The sequence below is a fragment of the Ranitomeya imitator genome, chromosome 10 (assembly GCF_032444005.1).
Source record: "Ranitomeya imitator isolate aRanImi1 chromosome 10, aRanImi1.pri, whole genome shotgun sequence".
NCBI lineage: Eukaryota > Metazoa > Chordata > Amphibia > Anura > Dendrobatidae > Ranitomeya > Ranitomeya imitator.
In genome coordinates, this window is record NC_091291.1 from 89,551,378 (window position 1) to 89,566,473 (window position 15,096).

At 44.3% G+C, this 15,096-nt stretch overlaps 1 protein-coding gene across 1 annotated transcript in view; it reads left to right on the forward strand.

Annotated features, from left to right (window-relative positions):
- The window catches only part of LOC138651609 (alpha-tectorin-like), a 360,891-nt gene that overhangs the window by 298,745 nt on the left and 47,050 nt on the right, over positions 1 to 15,096 (forward strand). Inside the window, exons 17-19 of the mRNA XM_069741925.1 lie at positions 4,358 to 4,959; positions 7,099 to 7,660; positions 9,216 to 9,415. Coding sequence (XP_069598026.1) covers positions 4,358 to 4,959; positions 7,099 to 7,660; positions 9,216 to 9,415 — 1,364 coding nt within the window. The remainder of the gene's footprint in view (positions 1 to 4,357; positions 4,960 to 7,098; positions 7,661 to 9,215; positions 9,416 to 15,096) is intronic.

Sequence of the window (15,096 nt, forward strand, 5' to 3'; positions counted from 1 at the left end):
TTGGCGTGCACTTAATGGTGTGCATGGCAGTGACGTCATATGCTCCCGTCGCACGCCTAAGTCAGCTGCCGGCTTCACAAGAGAATGTGCGTGACAGTGGAGTGAAGGAAAAGTGATTAAAGTAGGAAAGGCGAGGCCATAGTAGTACATGGATGACTATGGGGGTGCATTATACTTTATCGGTGACTGTGGGGGGTAGTTTATACTTTATGGATGACTATGGGCTGTGCACTGTATTGTATGGAGGACTATGGGATGCTTTATACTATATGGAGAATTGGAGGGGTACATTATACTTTATGGAGGACTATGGCATGCATTACACTATATAGAAGACTAAGGGGGCTGCATTATGCTTCTTCTATGGAGCCCCATGACGTTTATGTACTTCCCTGGGGAGCATAATGGTTTATTTTCTTCTATACATTAAAGAACAGCGGCAGAATGGGGAACAAACACCAGGTTGGGACCCAGGATAAGGGACTTATATACCAGGATGAGGGACATACAACTCCTGGCAAAAGCTATGTAATCACCGGCCTTGGAGGATGTTCATTCAGTTGTTTAATTTTGTAGAAAAAAAGCAGATCCCAGACATGGCACAAAACTAAAGGCATTTCAAATGGCAACTTTCTGGATTTAAGAAACAGTAAAGGAAATCAAGGACAAAAAATGTGGTAGTCAGTAATGGTTACTTTTTTTAACCAAGCATAGGGAAAAATTATGGAGTCACTCAATTATGAGGGAAAAAATTATGGAATCATGAAAAACAAACAAACAAAAAAAACACTGCAACACATCAGTAGTATTTTGTTGCACCACCTCTGGCTTTTATAACAGCTTGCAGCCTCTGAGGCCTGGACTTAATGAGTGTCACACAGGACTCTACATCAATCTGGCTCCAGCTTTCTCTGATTGCTGTTGCCAGATCAGCTTTGCAGGTTGGAGCCTTGTCATGGACCATTTTCTTCAACTTCCACCAAAGATTTTCAATTGGATTGAGATCCGGACTATTTGCAGGCCATGACATTGACCTTATGTGTCTTTTTTCAAGGAATGTTTTCACAGTTTTTGCTCTATGGCAGGATGCATTATCATCCTGAAAAATGATGTCATCATACCCAAACATCCTTTCAATTGATGGGATAAGAAAAGTGTCCAAAATATCAACATAAACTTGTGCATTTATTGAAGATGTAATGACAGCCTTCTCCCCAGTGCCTTTGCCTGACATGCAGCCCCATATCATCAATATCTGTGGAAATTTGCATGTTCTCTTCAGGCAGTCATCTTTATAAATCTCATTGGAACGGCACCAAACAAAAGTTCCAGCATCATATCCTTGCCCAATGCAGATTCGTGATTCATCACTGAATATGACTTTCATCCAGTCATCCACAGTCCACGATTGCTTTTCCTTAGCCCATTTTAACCTTGTTTATTTCTGTTTAGGTGTTAGTGATGGCTTTTGTTTAGCTTTTCTGTATGCAAATCCCATTTCCTTTAGGCGGTTTCTTACAGTTCGGTCACAGACCTTGACTCCATTTTCCACCCATTCATTCCTCTTTTGTTTTGTTGTGCATTTCCTGTTTTGGAGACATATTGCTTTAAGTTTCCGGTCTTGACGCTTTGATGTCTTCCTTGGTCTACCAGTATGTTTGCCTTTAACAACCTTCCCATGTTGTGTGTATTTGGTCCAGATTTTAGACACAGCTGACTGTGAACAACCAACATCTTTTGCAACATTGCTTGATGATTTACCCTCTTTTAAGAGTTTGATAATCCTCTCATTTGTTTCAATTGACATCTCTCGTGTTGGAGCCATGATTCATGTCAGTCCACTTGGTGCAACAGTTCTCCAAGGTGTGATCACTCCTTATTAGATGCAGACTAACGAGCAGATCTAATCTGATGCATGTGTTAATTTTGGGAATGAAAATTTACAGGGTGATTCCATAATTTTTTCCCTCATCATTAAGTGACTCCATAATTTTTACCCTATGCTTGGTTACAAAAAGTAACCATTACTGACTACCACATTTTTTGTTCTTGATTTCTTTTACTGTTTCTTAAAGCCAGAAAGTTGCCATTTGAAATTACTTTAGTTTTGTGTCATGTCTGCTTTTTTTTTCTACAAAATCAAACAACTGAATGAACATCCTCCAGGGCCGGTGATTCCATAATTTTTGCCAGGGGTTGTATATACCAGGATGAGGGACATATTTACCAGGATGAGGGACATTTTCTTTTCTAAAAAGAAAAAAATGCAAAATTGCAGTGTGCACCCAGGTTTCTGGAGAAGACTTGATGTCCTATTTTTTTGTACAGTAGCTCACTTGTCATCTATTCAGATTGGGACTTAGTCAGCAAAGGGTGAGGGATTACAGATGTATTGTACTGTGGGAGGCCTAAAAGAGGCAGGATAGTAACACTATAGCCACAGATGGGCTCTGTGTGAACCTCTCCTGTCACTTCAAGGACAAGGGCCGCACTCCATCACTTTATGACATTTCTGACAGTTAACTTCAACTTATTGGAACTGACATACTGTAAAGCCGACTCCCTACTGAACTAGCAACACAGACAATCCGATTTGGCCACCTTGGGAATGTTTTAAAAAATGGCGATAATATGTAAAGTTATTGTCACCTACTTTATAAGTTAAATTTAATGGACCCATAACTGGGTTGCGAATTTCCCAGACATTCCTGGACAGTCCGTAAAATAGGGCACTTTATTCACCTGTCAGTAAAAAAAAAGTTGATACGTCCGTGATTTTTTTCAGCTGCAGAGACTTGTACAGATTTTACTACTGTATTTTTCACCCTTTTATAGTTCACGGTGAATGCAGCTGATGTCTCCATATAGTATTTATGGTATGTAGACGCGTATCACCAATCATAACGAGGGTCATCTCATGTGTCCATAACAAAAAAGTTGGCTGTCTATACATTTTTAAGAAGCTGTGCAGAAAAAATAAAAGTCAAGTTGGCCATCCTGACCCACAGTGGTGGGAGATATTAAAAAAAAACTACTGTATACTCTCCTCCCAAACCTACACAATTCCTCTGCAGCTAATCGGTGCCCACTGATCGCCTGAAGTCTTCACTTTTTGCCTGTACAGGAAGAAACATTTCTCTTCCTGCTCAGACAAAATATGAAAGCTGCAGCCAATCAGTGGTCGCTGATTGGTAGTAGTGGTCACGTGACATCAGATATTGATGAAAATTCACAGTGAATGCTGCTAATAGTCATGTATGATTTAAAAATCTTCATGATTCATTATGGCTTTCCACTGGGTCCATAAAGTATGTTGTCTGTCCATCATTTGTGGATAACTTGTGCAGAAAAAATAACACAAACAAGTTGGCAACCCTGCTGCTCATTCTTAGCTTTCTTCTACCATCGATTATATAGTTGGGTCTTAAAGGAAATGCATCAGGAAAAATGATATATTGTTTAAATAAGTATTATGTTATAATCAGTATTTTAAAAAAAAATCTTAGTTTCACAATGGACACTGGGGGCCTGATGAAGGCAGGACCGAAACGCGCGTTGGGGGGCAGACGCACATTCTCCTGGGCTGTGGAATGCGCCCTATTTTTGGTAGTGACCACCCCTATATTGTCTTTACTAAGTTGCTATGTGACATTTATAATACTCGTATACTTGTATATTTAATGGCGTTTGGCACCCACCATGGTGCAGGGATTTCAATCCTTTAGGCTACGTTCACATTAGCGTCGCGTCGCTGTTGCGTCGGCGACGCAGCGGCGACGCGTCCCTATGTTTAACATAGGGGACGCGTGCGTCTTTTTGCACGCGTTTTCCGACACGTGCGTCGTTTTAGACGCTAGCGTCGGACGCAAGAAAACGCTACAAGTTGCATTTTTCTTGCGTCCGATTTCGTCAAAAAACGACGCACGCGTCGCAAAACGCGCGCGTTTTTGCGCGCGTTTGCGCGCGTTTTTCCGTGCGTCGCGCGTTGCGTTGCCGACGCAGGGCGGCGCAACGCTAGTGTGAACGTAGCCTTAGTGATTTGCCCCGTGTTGAACACACTGTCTAATGTGAAGTCTAGATTGAAATAGGATATTATGCACAGGTAGACGCTGAACATTTCCCACTGCCACTTGCCCAGGCCCATGCGCTTCCATCTTCACAGTACATTGTGTGTGACGGTTTTTGTATATCCCTTTCCCCCTGTTAATTGATTTTTTAACAATAGAGTTTATATTTTGTATATCAATTTGACCTGGGTATCATCCCTTGTTCTTTGCTGTAAGGAATTATTGTAGAATAGTCACTGTTACTTTGAAGCGATATATCATTCTTAATTTAATGTATTTCAATGTTTCAGCTCTCATGTGCCCTGAAAACAGCCATTTTGAAGAATGCATTACCTGTTCTGAAACTTGTGAAACGTTAGCCACAGGCCCAATCTGTTCTGACAGCTGCACAGAAGGATGCCAGTGTGATGAAGGACTTGCCTTGCAGGGTACCCGGTGTGTCCCAAGGAGTGAATGTGGCTGTAACTTTGATGGCCACCAGGTTTCCACTAATGAGACGTTCTGGATTGACCTCGATTGTAAATCCTTTTGTTACTGTAATGGGTCAGACAACAGTGTGTACTGTGAGACTATGCCATGTAGAGATGAAGAGTACTGCATGGAAGATAATGGCCTCTTTTATTGCCAGCCGCGTACAGATGCTTCATGCATCGTCTCAGGATATGGACATTACCTTACGTTCGATGGCCTTCCATTTGATTTCCAGAGCAGCTGCTCTCTAATTCTTTGCACTACGGTTACTAATTCTAAAGCGGACACCGTCCCAAGATTTACAGTTACCGCTAAGAACGAGGACAGAGATGCTTCTCTCGCCCTATGGGTAAAGCAAGTGGAGGTAGAAGTCTACAATTTCAATATTGTCATCTATCGTGCATACAAACACACCGTCCTGGTAAGTGAACTTCATGTTTTAAGAACTTTACGAACACTAAGATCAACTGAGAAAAAGTTTAAGAACTTTGTAACAGCGTTGCATTACTTATCGTGTGCTGATCCGGTTATAGATCAGCTTGCCTGAACTTCCATACCATCATCCATGGCACTAAAACCACTGGCAGATGAAGTGTATTAATAATATTTACTAACTAGTGAGAAATGACACCGGTCAAAGGGTGGGATATATTAAAAGGGCTGTCCACTACTAGGACAACCCCTTCTCACTCTGAATCTTTGGCACCATTAAAATAAAAACACTTACTTGCCAAAATGCAGATCTCACTTCCTCTTGATGACTTATACATCCAAAGGTGGGACAGTGATGTCAGCGCTGATTCGGTGTAGGGCTCATCTGTGGTAACAACTGCACGGGAGCCCTGGGAACGCGAGTGCCAACATCTCTGGAATGTCACTGGCACAGGAGGTGAGTATAAGTGTTTTTATTTGAACTAGGACAAACAGTCAGCGTAAGAAGGGGTTTTCCTACTAGTTGATAACCCATTTAAAGAGCTAGTTTCTGGTCAGGATCTAATGTTCTTCTGGTAGAAGCTGGAAAAATAGGCAAGTGTCAGGGCATTTCCAAAATGGCAGGTCATTTGGGATGTTTTTGGTGTGCAATGGGTAGTGCCTTCCAAAAGTGGTTCAAGGAAGGACAACTAGTGAACTGACACCAGGGCTATGGACAATCAAGGGTAACCCAACAAATGAATGAATGCATAATTAATGCAGGCTAGAATATATAATGACAGAACATACAGTCCATTATGGCTTGATGCATATGAGTGTGCATAGCCACAGATGCTATGCTGATGCTGAGCCCTGAGCAGCGTCAAAAGCTCCTACAATGGACACCTAGTCAGAACTGCAGCATGGAGAAATAGTAGTAGGTGGCCTGATCTGGGGAATCATGGTGGACCTAAGCCTATGATCAATTTTCAATATGACTGGGTGCATGTGCATTTAGGAAGATTGCCAGGATGAGGTATAGAAGGGTAGGTAGGTTGGCCCAGGCAGTGTGAAGCTTTGGGTAATGTTCTGCTTCGGTAGTGGCAGTCATGAAGATGTTACTGTGACACGTACTGTTGCAGACCATGTAGACCCCTTCTTGGCATCAGTATTACCTTAGGGCAGTGGCTTCTCTAACTTGGGTATTGCGCCATGCAAAAGTAGAAAAATAAGCCAGCTCACCCGTGATGCATAAACCAATCTTCGGGAGCACGGACCCGCTGTGTCCAGGCATATAAAGTCAAAAAAAGAAAGGAATGTCCAGCTTCACCAAATCCGTATAAAATAGGTTTCTTTATTCACAAACTTTAAACATGGAGGATACAGACTTCAGCACGAACCATATGGGTAAGAATCTCATATTTCCAATCCAAATAGTTTTTCCAGCACCAAAATACTGTACAGTGTCTGATGAAAAAGAGATATTTTTTTGGAATGTAAATCGACAAACAAATAAAACACTAAATCCAAAGTTGGAAAATTAAAAAAGAAAATCGATCAACTGAATCTATTATACTACTATATTTAAGAGAAAAAAATACCCCTATTATGGAAAATGATGACAATTTCCCCTTTGTAATTGTATATTTTCCAAGAAAATCATCCAGACCCCTAAATTTTGCCAATGAATATATCCATCACAACATGGTCCACGTCTGTGATGCCAAAGCCTCCTTTCCAGTAGATTTAGAGCATGGCCCCTTCTAATTGTTACAGGCCTAGGTGTAAAAAGGTCAATGGAAAGATCTCGGTACTGAATTTATTGATGATCTATGCTTAGGATAGGTCACCAATATCAGATCAGTGGAGATCCGGCACCAGAATCCCAAACTGATCAGCTGTTCTCAGCTCCAGCAGTCGGATGTAAACTGTAAATGAAGCCAGAACAGCTCCATTCACTGTGAAGTGGTGTTTGCCGAGAACATTTATCATAACTCTGAACAATCGCTTTTGCATTTTTGCATTATAAAATTGAACAAAGTTGACATTATTGGATTTATAACTTTGGTTTTGTGAGTTATTAACCTTTTTTGTCCAACATGGCATGCTCTAATGTCCCTAAACTATATATGTGCCCTTCCCTTGGCAGGTAAATAATGAAAGGCTGTATTTGCCTCTGAAGTTAAGTCATGGAAAAGTTAATATTTTTGCCTTTGGTTTCCATATTGTTATTGAAACTGAGTTTGGCTTAAAAGTTGTATATGACTGGAAGACATTCCTCTCTGTGACAATTCCACGTTACATGCAAAACAGCACGTATGGCCTTTGTGGAAGGTACAATGGTAATATGGAAGATGACCTGCAGACTTCTAGTGGCTTCATAAGTATGAACGTCAATGAGTTTGGCCATAGTTGGGTGAAAAGAGATACCTTTTGCCAAGTTGGATGTGGTGATAGATGTCCTACCTGCACAAAGGTGGATGGATTTTGGAAAGCACAACAGCTTTGCAGCTTTATTCCCAACAGAAATGGGGTATTTGCCAAGTGTCACAGCAAAGTAAATCCAAGATTTTTCTTCAAAAATTGCTTATTTGACTCATGCATTGATGGAGGTGCTGTGGAAACTGCTTGTAGCTGGCTACAGAACTACGCAAGTACATGCCAAACACAAGGAATTGCCGTCACTGGTTGGAGGAACCATACATCTTGCTGTAAGTGTGACCACCCCTGGGATCTACTGTATTAGATCAGATAGACAGGGTGGGCAGCAGTGTGAGCAGCCTCCTCTTACCTCAACACCCTGGTATCTCCAGTATTAGATCAGATAGACAGGATGGACAGCAGTGTGAGCAGCCTCCTCTTACCTCAGCAACCTTGGTACCACCAGTGTTAGATCAAATAGGCAGAGTGGACAGCAGGGTGAGTAGCCTCTTCTTACCTCAGCACTCCTTGTACCTCCAGTATTAGTTCAGATAGACAGGGTGGACAGCAGTGTGAGCAGCCTCTTCTTGCCTCAGCACCCCTGGTATCTCCAGTATTAGTTCAGATAGACAGGGTGGACAGCAGTGTGAGCAGCCTTTTCTTATCTCAGCATCTCTGTTATCTCCAGCATTAGATCAGATAGACAGGATGGACAGCAGTGTGAGCAGCCTCCTCTTACCTCAGCAACCCTGGTACCGCCAGTGTTAGATCAGATAGACAGAGTAGACAGCAGTGTGAGCAGCCTCCTCTTACCTCAGCAACACTAGTACCACAAGTGTTAGATCAGATAGACAGAGTGGACAGCAGTGTGAGTAGCCTCTTCTTACCTCAGCACTCCTTGTATCTCCAGTATTAGTTCAGATACCTCTGCACTTCTGGTATCTAAAGTGTTAGATCAGATAGACTGAGTGGACAGCAGTGTGGGTGGCCTCTTTTTGCCTCTACATACCTAGTATCTCCTGTATTTGACCAGATGGACAGCAGTGTGAGGAGCCTCTTCTTACCTTAGTACCCCTTTTATCTCTAGTATTACACCTATATATGCATTAAGTGCACATCTTCCTAGACATGAGGAACAGGAACAGAGCTTCCTACAGCACATGCTCACAGGCATCCGTCCTATTAAAGGGGCTTTCCAATATATAGACAACCCCTTGTTATATTAAATGGTGATCCATTTCAAGTAAAGGTGCTTTCACATAGTGTTTAGGCATCAGTTCAGTCGATCTGTCGGGGCTTATGTCTGAATCTCCCCGCAAAACTGGATTCGGATATATGTGCTGACTGGGCCATAGACTATAATGGTGCTGACAGAACGAACATGCGCTCTACATTATTAATCTTTGAATTGTGCCTGAGATTAATAAAATGATTAGTATCCAGCCTAGAGCATTCAAGCTGTTGTAAAACTGCAATTCTTAGGCCACGTTTACGTGCTCAGTATTTGGTGAGTTTTTTACGTCAGTATTTGTAAGCCATAACCAGGAGTGGGTGATAGATACAGAAGTGGTGACGTGTTTCTATTATACTGTTCCTCTGATTGTTCCTCTCCTGTTTTGGCTTACAAATACTGAGGTAAAACACTGACCAAATACTGACTGTGTGAACGTGACCTATGAGATTGGCATCAGATGGGCATCAGCCACCCCTGGGGAGCCATGAGATTAAAACCACTGCTTTATAGCATACAAATTCCTCTATGGTAGATGTAACTGAGCAGAGAAGAGTGAGATTGTCATTTTCTTCTAGCATATGCATCTAGTAACTTGTCTATCTTGCCTGCAGTTGTGACATGTCCTGCGTACAGTCACTATGAGAGTTGTGTTAGTGTGTGCCAACCTCGCTGTGCTGCTATTCGACTGAAAAGTGACTGCAATCATTACTGTGTGGAGGGTTGTCAGTGTGATCCTGGGTATGTGCTAAATGGAAAAAGCTGTATTCTCCCTCATAACTGCGGCTGTTATGCTGATGGCAAATACTATGAGGTAAGAATCCATCTATCTTTATTATACGGTATTTATAAAATAAAAACTGAAATTTTATTGAAGGGAATCTGTCAGTAGGATCCACCCTCCAAAGCCATCTAAATGGGCATACAGGTCAAAGGAAGCTAAATACAAAGATACCTTGATATCTGCAATCTGATGTCTTATTCCAGAGAAATCCACATTTTTCTCAATATGTAAATGAGCAATTAAGATCTATGGGCAGACATAGATCTGGATCGCCCCCACGTAAGGGCAATGGGGTACTCGGTACCGGGTCCTTCAGTTCCCTCAGCGAGGATGTCACGGTGGCCCGACCCGGACCGTGGCCCTATGAGGGGCGCCCAATAAAAGGCAGAGTTTGTAGATAACGGTAGTGTTCGTGACGCCACCTGTGGTATTCGGTCAGAGTGACCGACGCTGCTTAGGGGTCCGCTGGGGTGATGTAATGGCAGCTAGATGGTATACCTTACCACAGGTGAAGCATATCCCCGGGGCTTCCCAGAAGTGTAGATGTAATGGTGGATGGTGCAAGGCGCAGTGAATAACGAGGACACAATGGGTGCAGTCTCTTTACCTTTACTGAAGGCTTCAGCATCCACAGTCCAGAGTGACAGGGTAGGCAGAGTCCGGCTGGTCTGATGGCAATTCCAGAGTCTCCTTATCCAGGTGGAAATCAGTAGCCTTCCCCTTGCGCACAGTAACGTAGTAGGTCCCTACTTGCATTAGCTACCATAAGGTCCTCACTGTTGTTACTTCTCTCTCTCTGTCCCCCAGATGGATAGGACATAACCCGTATGACGGTGGTGGCCTGAGGCTATTTTATAGGGACCCTAGTGTCGCCCCTCCTCCGCGTTGCCACCTTGTCTGCTTAGGTGTTTAGGTCGGACAGCCAACTTGGAATTGACTGCCCTGCCGGTCTCTGAAGTAAAGCGTAGATTCTATTACTCCCTCGGTGTTCCGGCCACCGGATCTGCGCTCAGATGGAGGCAGCCTGCTTCTAGCTGGTCTCCCACTGTTGTTTCACTCCTGTTGCTATGACTTCTGTGCTCACTCACTACGGCACACTTCCTTTCTTGTTCTTTCTTAGGAGGCTGCCGCATGGGTTGCAGGCGCAGCTCCGTGTCCTTCCTGCTGAGCCGCTGATGGTCCTTCTTGTTCCTCTGTCTGCCTGTCAGGAATTCCCTGGGCTGAGCCCAGTCTGCTTCACTCCCTCTCCTTCTCCTGGCTCCAACTGTCGGACTTCCTAACCAACCCACCAGTTTTACCCTTTGTGAGGAGTGTGTTATGAACAGGTAATTCAGAACCACAATGGACCTTGCAGTTCAGAGCACACCAGGTGACCTGACATTTACCAAAAACATAGGACGAGCTCTGAGACGTGGAAACTCTGCTGACCGCAATCCCTAATCCTAACACACCACACTAGAGGTAGCCGTGGATTGCGCCTAACGCTCCCTATGCAACTCGGCACAGCCTGAGAAACTAACTAGCCCTGAAGATAGAAAAATAAGCCTACCTTGCCTCAGAGAAATTCCCCAAAGGAAAAGGCAGCCCCCCACATATAATGACTGTGAGTAAAGATGAAATACAAACACAGAGATGAAATAGATTTAGCAAAGTGAGGCCTGACTTACTGAATAGACCGAGGATAGGAAAGATAGCTTTGCGGTCAACACAAAAACCTACAAACAACCACGCAGAGGGGCAAAAAGACCCTCCGCACCGACTAACGGTACGGAGGTGCTCCCTCTGCGTCTCAGAGCTTCCAGCAAGCAAGAAAAACCAATATAGCAAGCTGGACAGAAAAAATATAGCAAACAAAAATAACACAAGCAGAACTTAGCTTATGCAGGATAGAGAGGCCACAGGAACGATCCAGGAGGAAGCAAGACCAATACTAGAACATTGACTGGAGGCCAGGATCAAAGCACCAGGTGGAGTTAAATAGAGCAGCACCTAACGACTTAACCTCATCACCTGAGGAAGGAAACTCAGAAGCCGCAGTACCACTCTCATCCACCAAAGGAAGCTTATAGACAGAACCAGCCGCAGTACCACTCACGACCACAGGAGGGAGCTTGGCCACAGAATTCACAACAGTACCCCCCCCTTGAGGAGGGGTCACCGAACTCTCACCAGAGCCCCCAGGCTGACCAGGATGAGCCACATGAAAGGCACGAACCAGATCGGCAGCATGGACATCAGAGGCAAAGACCCAGGAATTATCTTCCTGACCATAACCTTTCCACTTAACCAGATACTGGAGTTTCCGTCTCGAAACACGAGAATCCAAAATCTTCTCCACAATATACTCCAATTCCCCTTCAACCAAAACCGGAGCAGGAGGATCAATAGATGGAACCACAGGTGCCACGTATCTCCGCAACAATGACCTATGGAACACGTTATGGATGGAAAAAGAAGCCGGAAGAGTCAAACGAAAAGACACAGGATTAAGAACCTCAGAAATCCTATATGGACCAATGAAACGAGGCTTAAATTTAGGAGAGGAAACCTTCATAGGAATATAACGAGATGACAACCAAACCAAATCCCCAACACGAAGTCGGGGACCCACACAGCGAAACGTTGAGCCTTCTCCTAGGACAAAGTCAAATTGTCCACTACATGAGTCCAAATCTGCTGCAACCTATCCACCACAGTATCCACACCAGGACAGTCCGAAGACTCAACCTGCCCTGAAGAGAAACGAGGGTGGAACCCAGAATTGCAGAAAAACGGCGAAACCAAAGTAGCCGAGCTGGCCCGATTATTAAGGGCGAACTTAGCCAAAGGCAAAAAGGACACCCAATCATCCTGATCAGCAGAAACAAAACATCTCAGATATGTTTCCAAGGTCTGATTGGTTTGTTCAGTCTGGCCATTTGTCTGAGGATGGAAAGCCGAGGAAAAAGACAAATCAATGCCCATCCTAGCACAAAAGGCTCGCCAAAACCTCGAAACAAACTGGGAACCTCTGTCAGAAACGATGTTCTCTGGAATGCCATGTAAACGAACCACATGCTGAAAAAACAATGGCACCAAATCAGAGGAGGAAGGCAATTTAGACAAGGGCACCAAATGGACCATCTTAGAGAAGCGATCACAAACCACCCAAATGACCGACATTCTTTGAGAGACGGGGAGATCCGAAATAAAATCCATAGAGATATGCGTCCAAGGCCTCTTCGGGACCGGCAAGGGCAAAAGCAACCCACTGGCACGAGAACAGCAGGGCTTAGCCCGAGCACAAATCCCACAGGACTGCACAAAAGAACGCACATCCCGCTACAGAGACGGCCACCAAAAGGATCTAGCCACCAAATCTCTGGTACCAAAGATTCCAGGATGACCAGCCAACACCGAACAATGAACCTCAGAGATAACTTTATTTGTCCACCTATCAGGGACAAACAGTTTCTCCGCTGGGCAACGGTCAGGTCAATTAGCCTGAAATTTTTGCAGCACCCGCCGCAAATCAGGGGAGATGGCAGACAAAATTACCCCCTCTTTGAGAATACCCGCCGGCTCAGACAAACCCGGAGAATCGGGCACAAAACTCCTAGACAGGGCATCCGCCTTCACATTTTTAGAGCCCAGAAGGTACGAAACCACAAAGTCAAAACGGGAGAAAAACAGCGACCAACAAGCCTGTCTAGGATTCAACCGTTTGGCAGACTCGAGATAAGTCAAGTTTTTGTGATCAGTCAAGACCACCACGCGATGCTTAGCTCCTTCAAGCCAATGACGCCACTCCTTGAATGCCCACTTCATGGCTAGCAACTCTCGACTGCCAACATCATAATTTCGCTCAGCAGGCGAAAATTTCCTGGAAAAGAAGGCGCATGGTTTCATCACCGAGCAATCAGAACTTCTCTGCGACAAAATAGCCCCTGCTCCAATTTCGGAAGCATCAACCTCGACCTGGAACGGAAGCGAAACATCTGGTTGGCACAACACAGGGGCAGAAGAAAAATGACGCTTCAACTCCTGAAAAGCTTCCACAGCAGCAGAAGACCAATTGACCACATCAGCACCCTTCTTGGTTAAATCAGTCAACGGTTTAGCAATGCTAGAAAAATTAGCGATGAAGCGACGATAAAAATTAGCAAAGCCCAGGAACTTCTGCAGACTCTTCAGAGATGTTGGCTGAGTCCAATCATAAATGGCCTGAACTTTAACAGGGTCCATCTCGATAGTAGAAGGAGAAAAAATGAACCCCAAAAATGAAATCTTCTGAACACCAAAGAGACACTTTGACCCCTTCACAAACAAAGAATTAGCACGCAGGACCTGGAACACCATTCTGACCTGCTTCACATGAGACTCCCAATCATCCGAGAAGACCAAAATATCATCCAAGTATACAATCAGGAATTTATCCAGGTACTCTCGGAAGATGTCATGCATAAAGGACTGAAACACTGATGAAGCATTAGAAAGTCCGAATGGCATAACCAGGTACTCAAAATGGCCTTCGGGCGTATTAAATGCTGTTTTCCATTCATCGCCCCATTTGATACGCACAAGATTATATGCACCACGAAGATCTATCTTGGTGAACCAACTAGCCCCCTTAATCCGAGCAAACAAATCAGACAGCAGCGGCAAGGGGTACTGAAATTTGACCGTAATTTTATTTAGAAGGCGGTAATCAATACAAGGTCTCAGCGAACCATCCTTCTTGGCCACAAAAAAGAAACCCGCTCCCAATGGCGACGATGACGGGCGAATATGACCCTTCTCCAAAGACTCCTTCACGTAACTCCGCATAGCGGCGTGCTCAGGTACAGATAAATTAAACAGTCGACCCTTAGGAAACTTACTACCAGGAATCAAATCGATAGCACAATCACAATCCCTATGCGGAGGTAGGGCATTGGACTTGGGCTCATCGAATACATCCCGGTAATCAGACAAGAACTCTGTGACCTCATAAGGAGTGGATGATGAGATAGACAGAAATGGAACATCACCATGTACCCCCTGACAACCCCAGCTGGACACAGACATTGATTTCCAATCTAATACTGGGTTATGGACTTGTAGCCATGGCAACCCCAACACGACCACATCATGCAGATTATGCAACACCAGAAAGCGAATATCCTCCTGGTGCGCAGGAGCCATGCACATGGTCAGCTGGGTCCAATACTGAGGCTTATTCTTGGCCAAAGGCGTAGCATCAATTCCTCTCAATGGAATAGGACACTGCAAGGGCTCCAAGACAAACCCACAGCGCCTAGCATACTCCAAGTCCATCAAATTCAGGGCAGCGCCTGAATCCACAAATGCCATGACAGAATAGGAAGACAAAGAGCAGATCAAAGTAACGGACAAAAGAAATTTCGACTGTACCGTACCAATGGTGGCAGACCTAGCGAACCGCTCAGTGCGCTTAGGACAATCGGAGATAGCATGAGTGGAATCACCACAGTAGAAACACAGCCCATTCTGACGTCTTTGTTCTTGCCTTTCAGCTCTGGTCAAAGTCCTATCGCACTGCATAGGCTCAGGTTTATGCTCAGATAATACCGCCAAATGGTGCACAGATTTACGCTCGCGCAAGCGTCGACCGATCTGAATGGCCAAAGACATAGACTCATTCAGACCAGCAGGCATAGGAAATCTCACCATGACATCCTTAAGGGCTTCAGAGAGACCCTTTCTGAAAATAG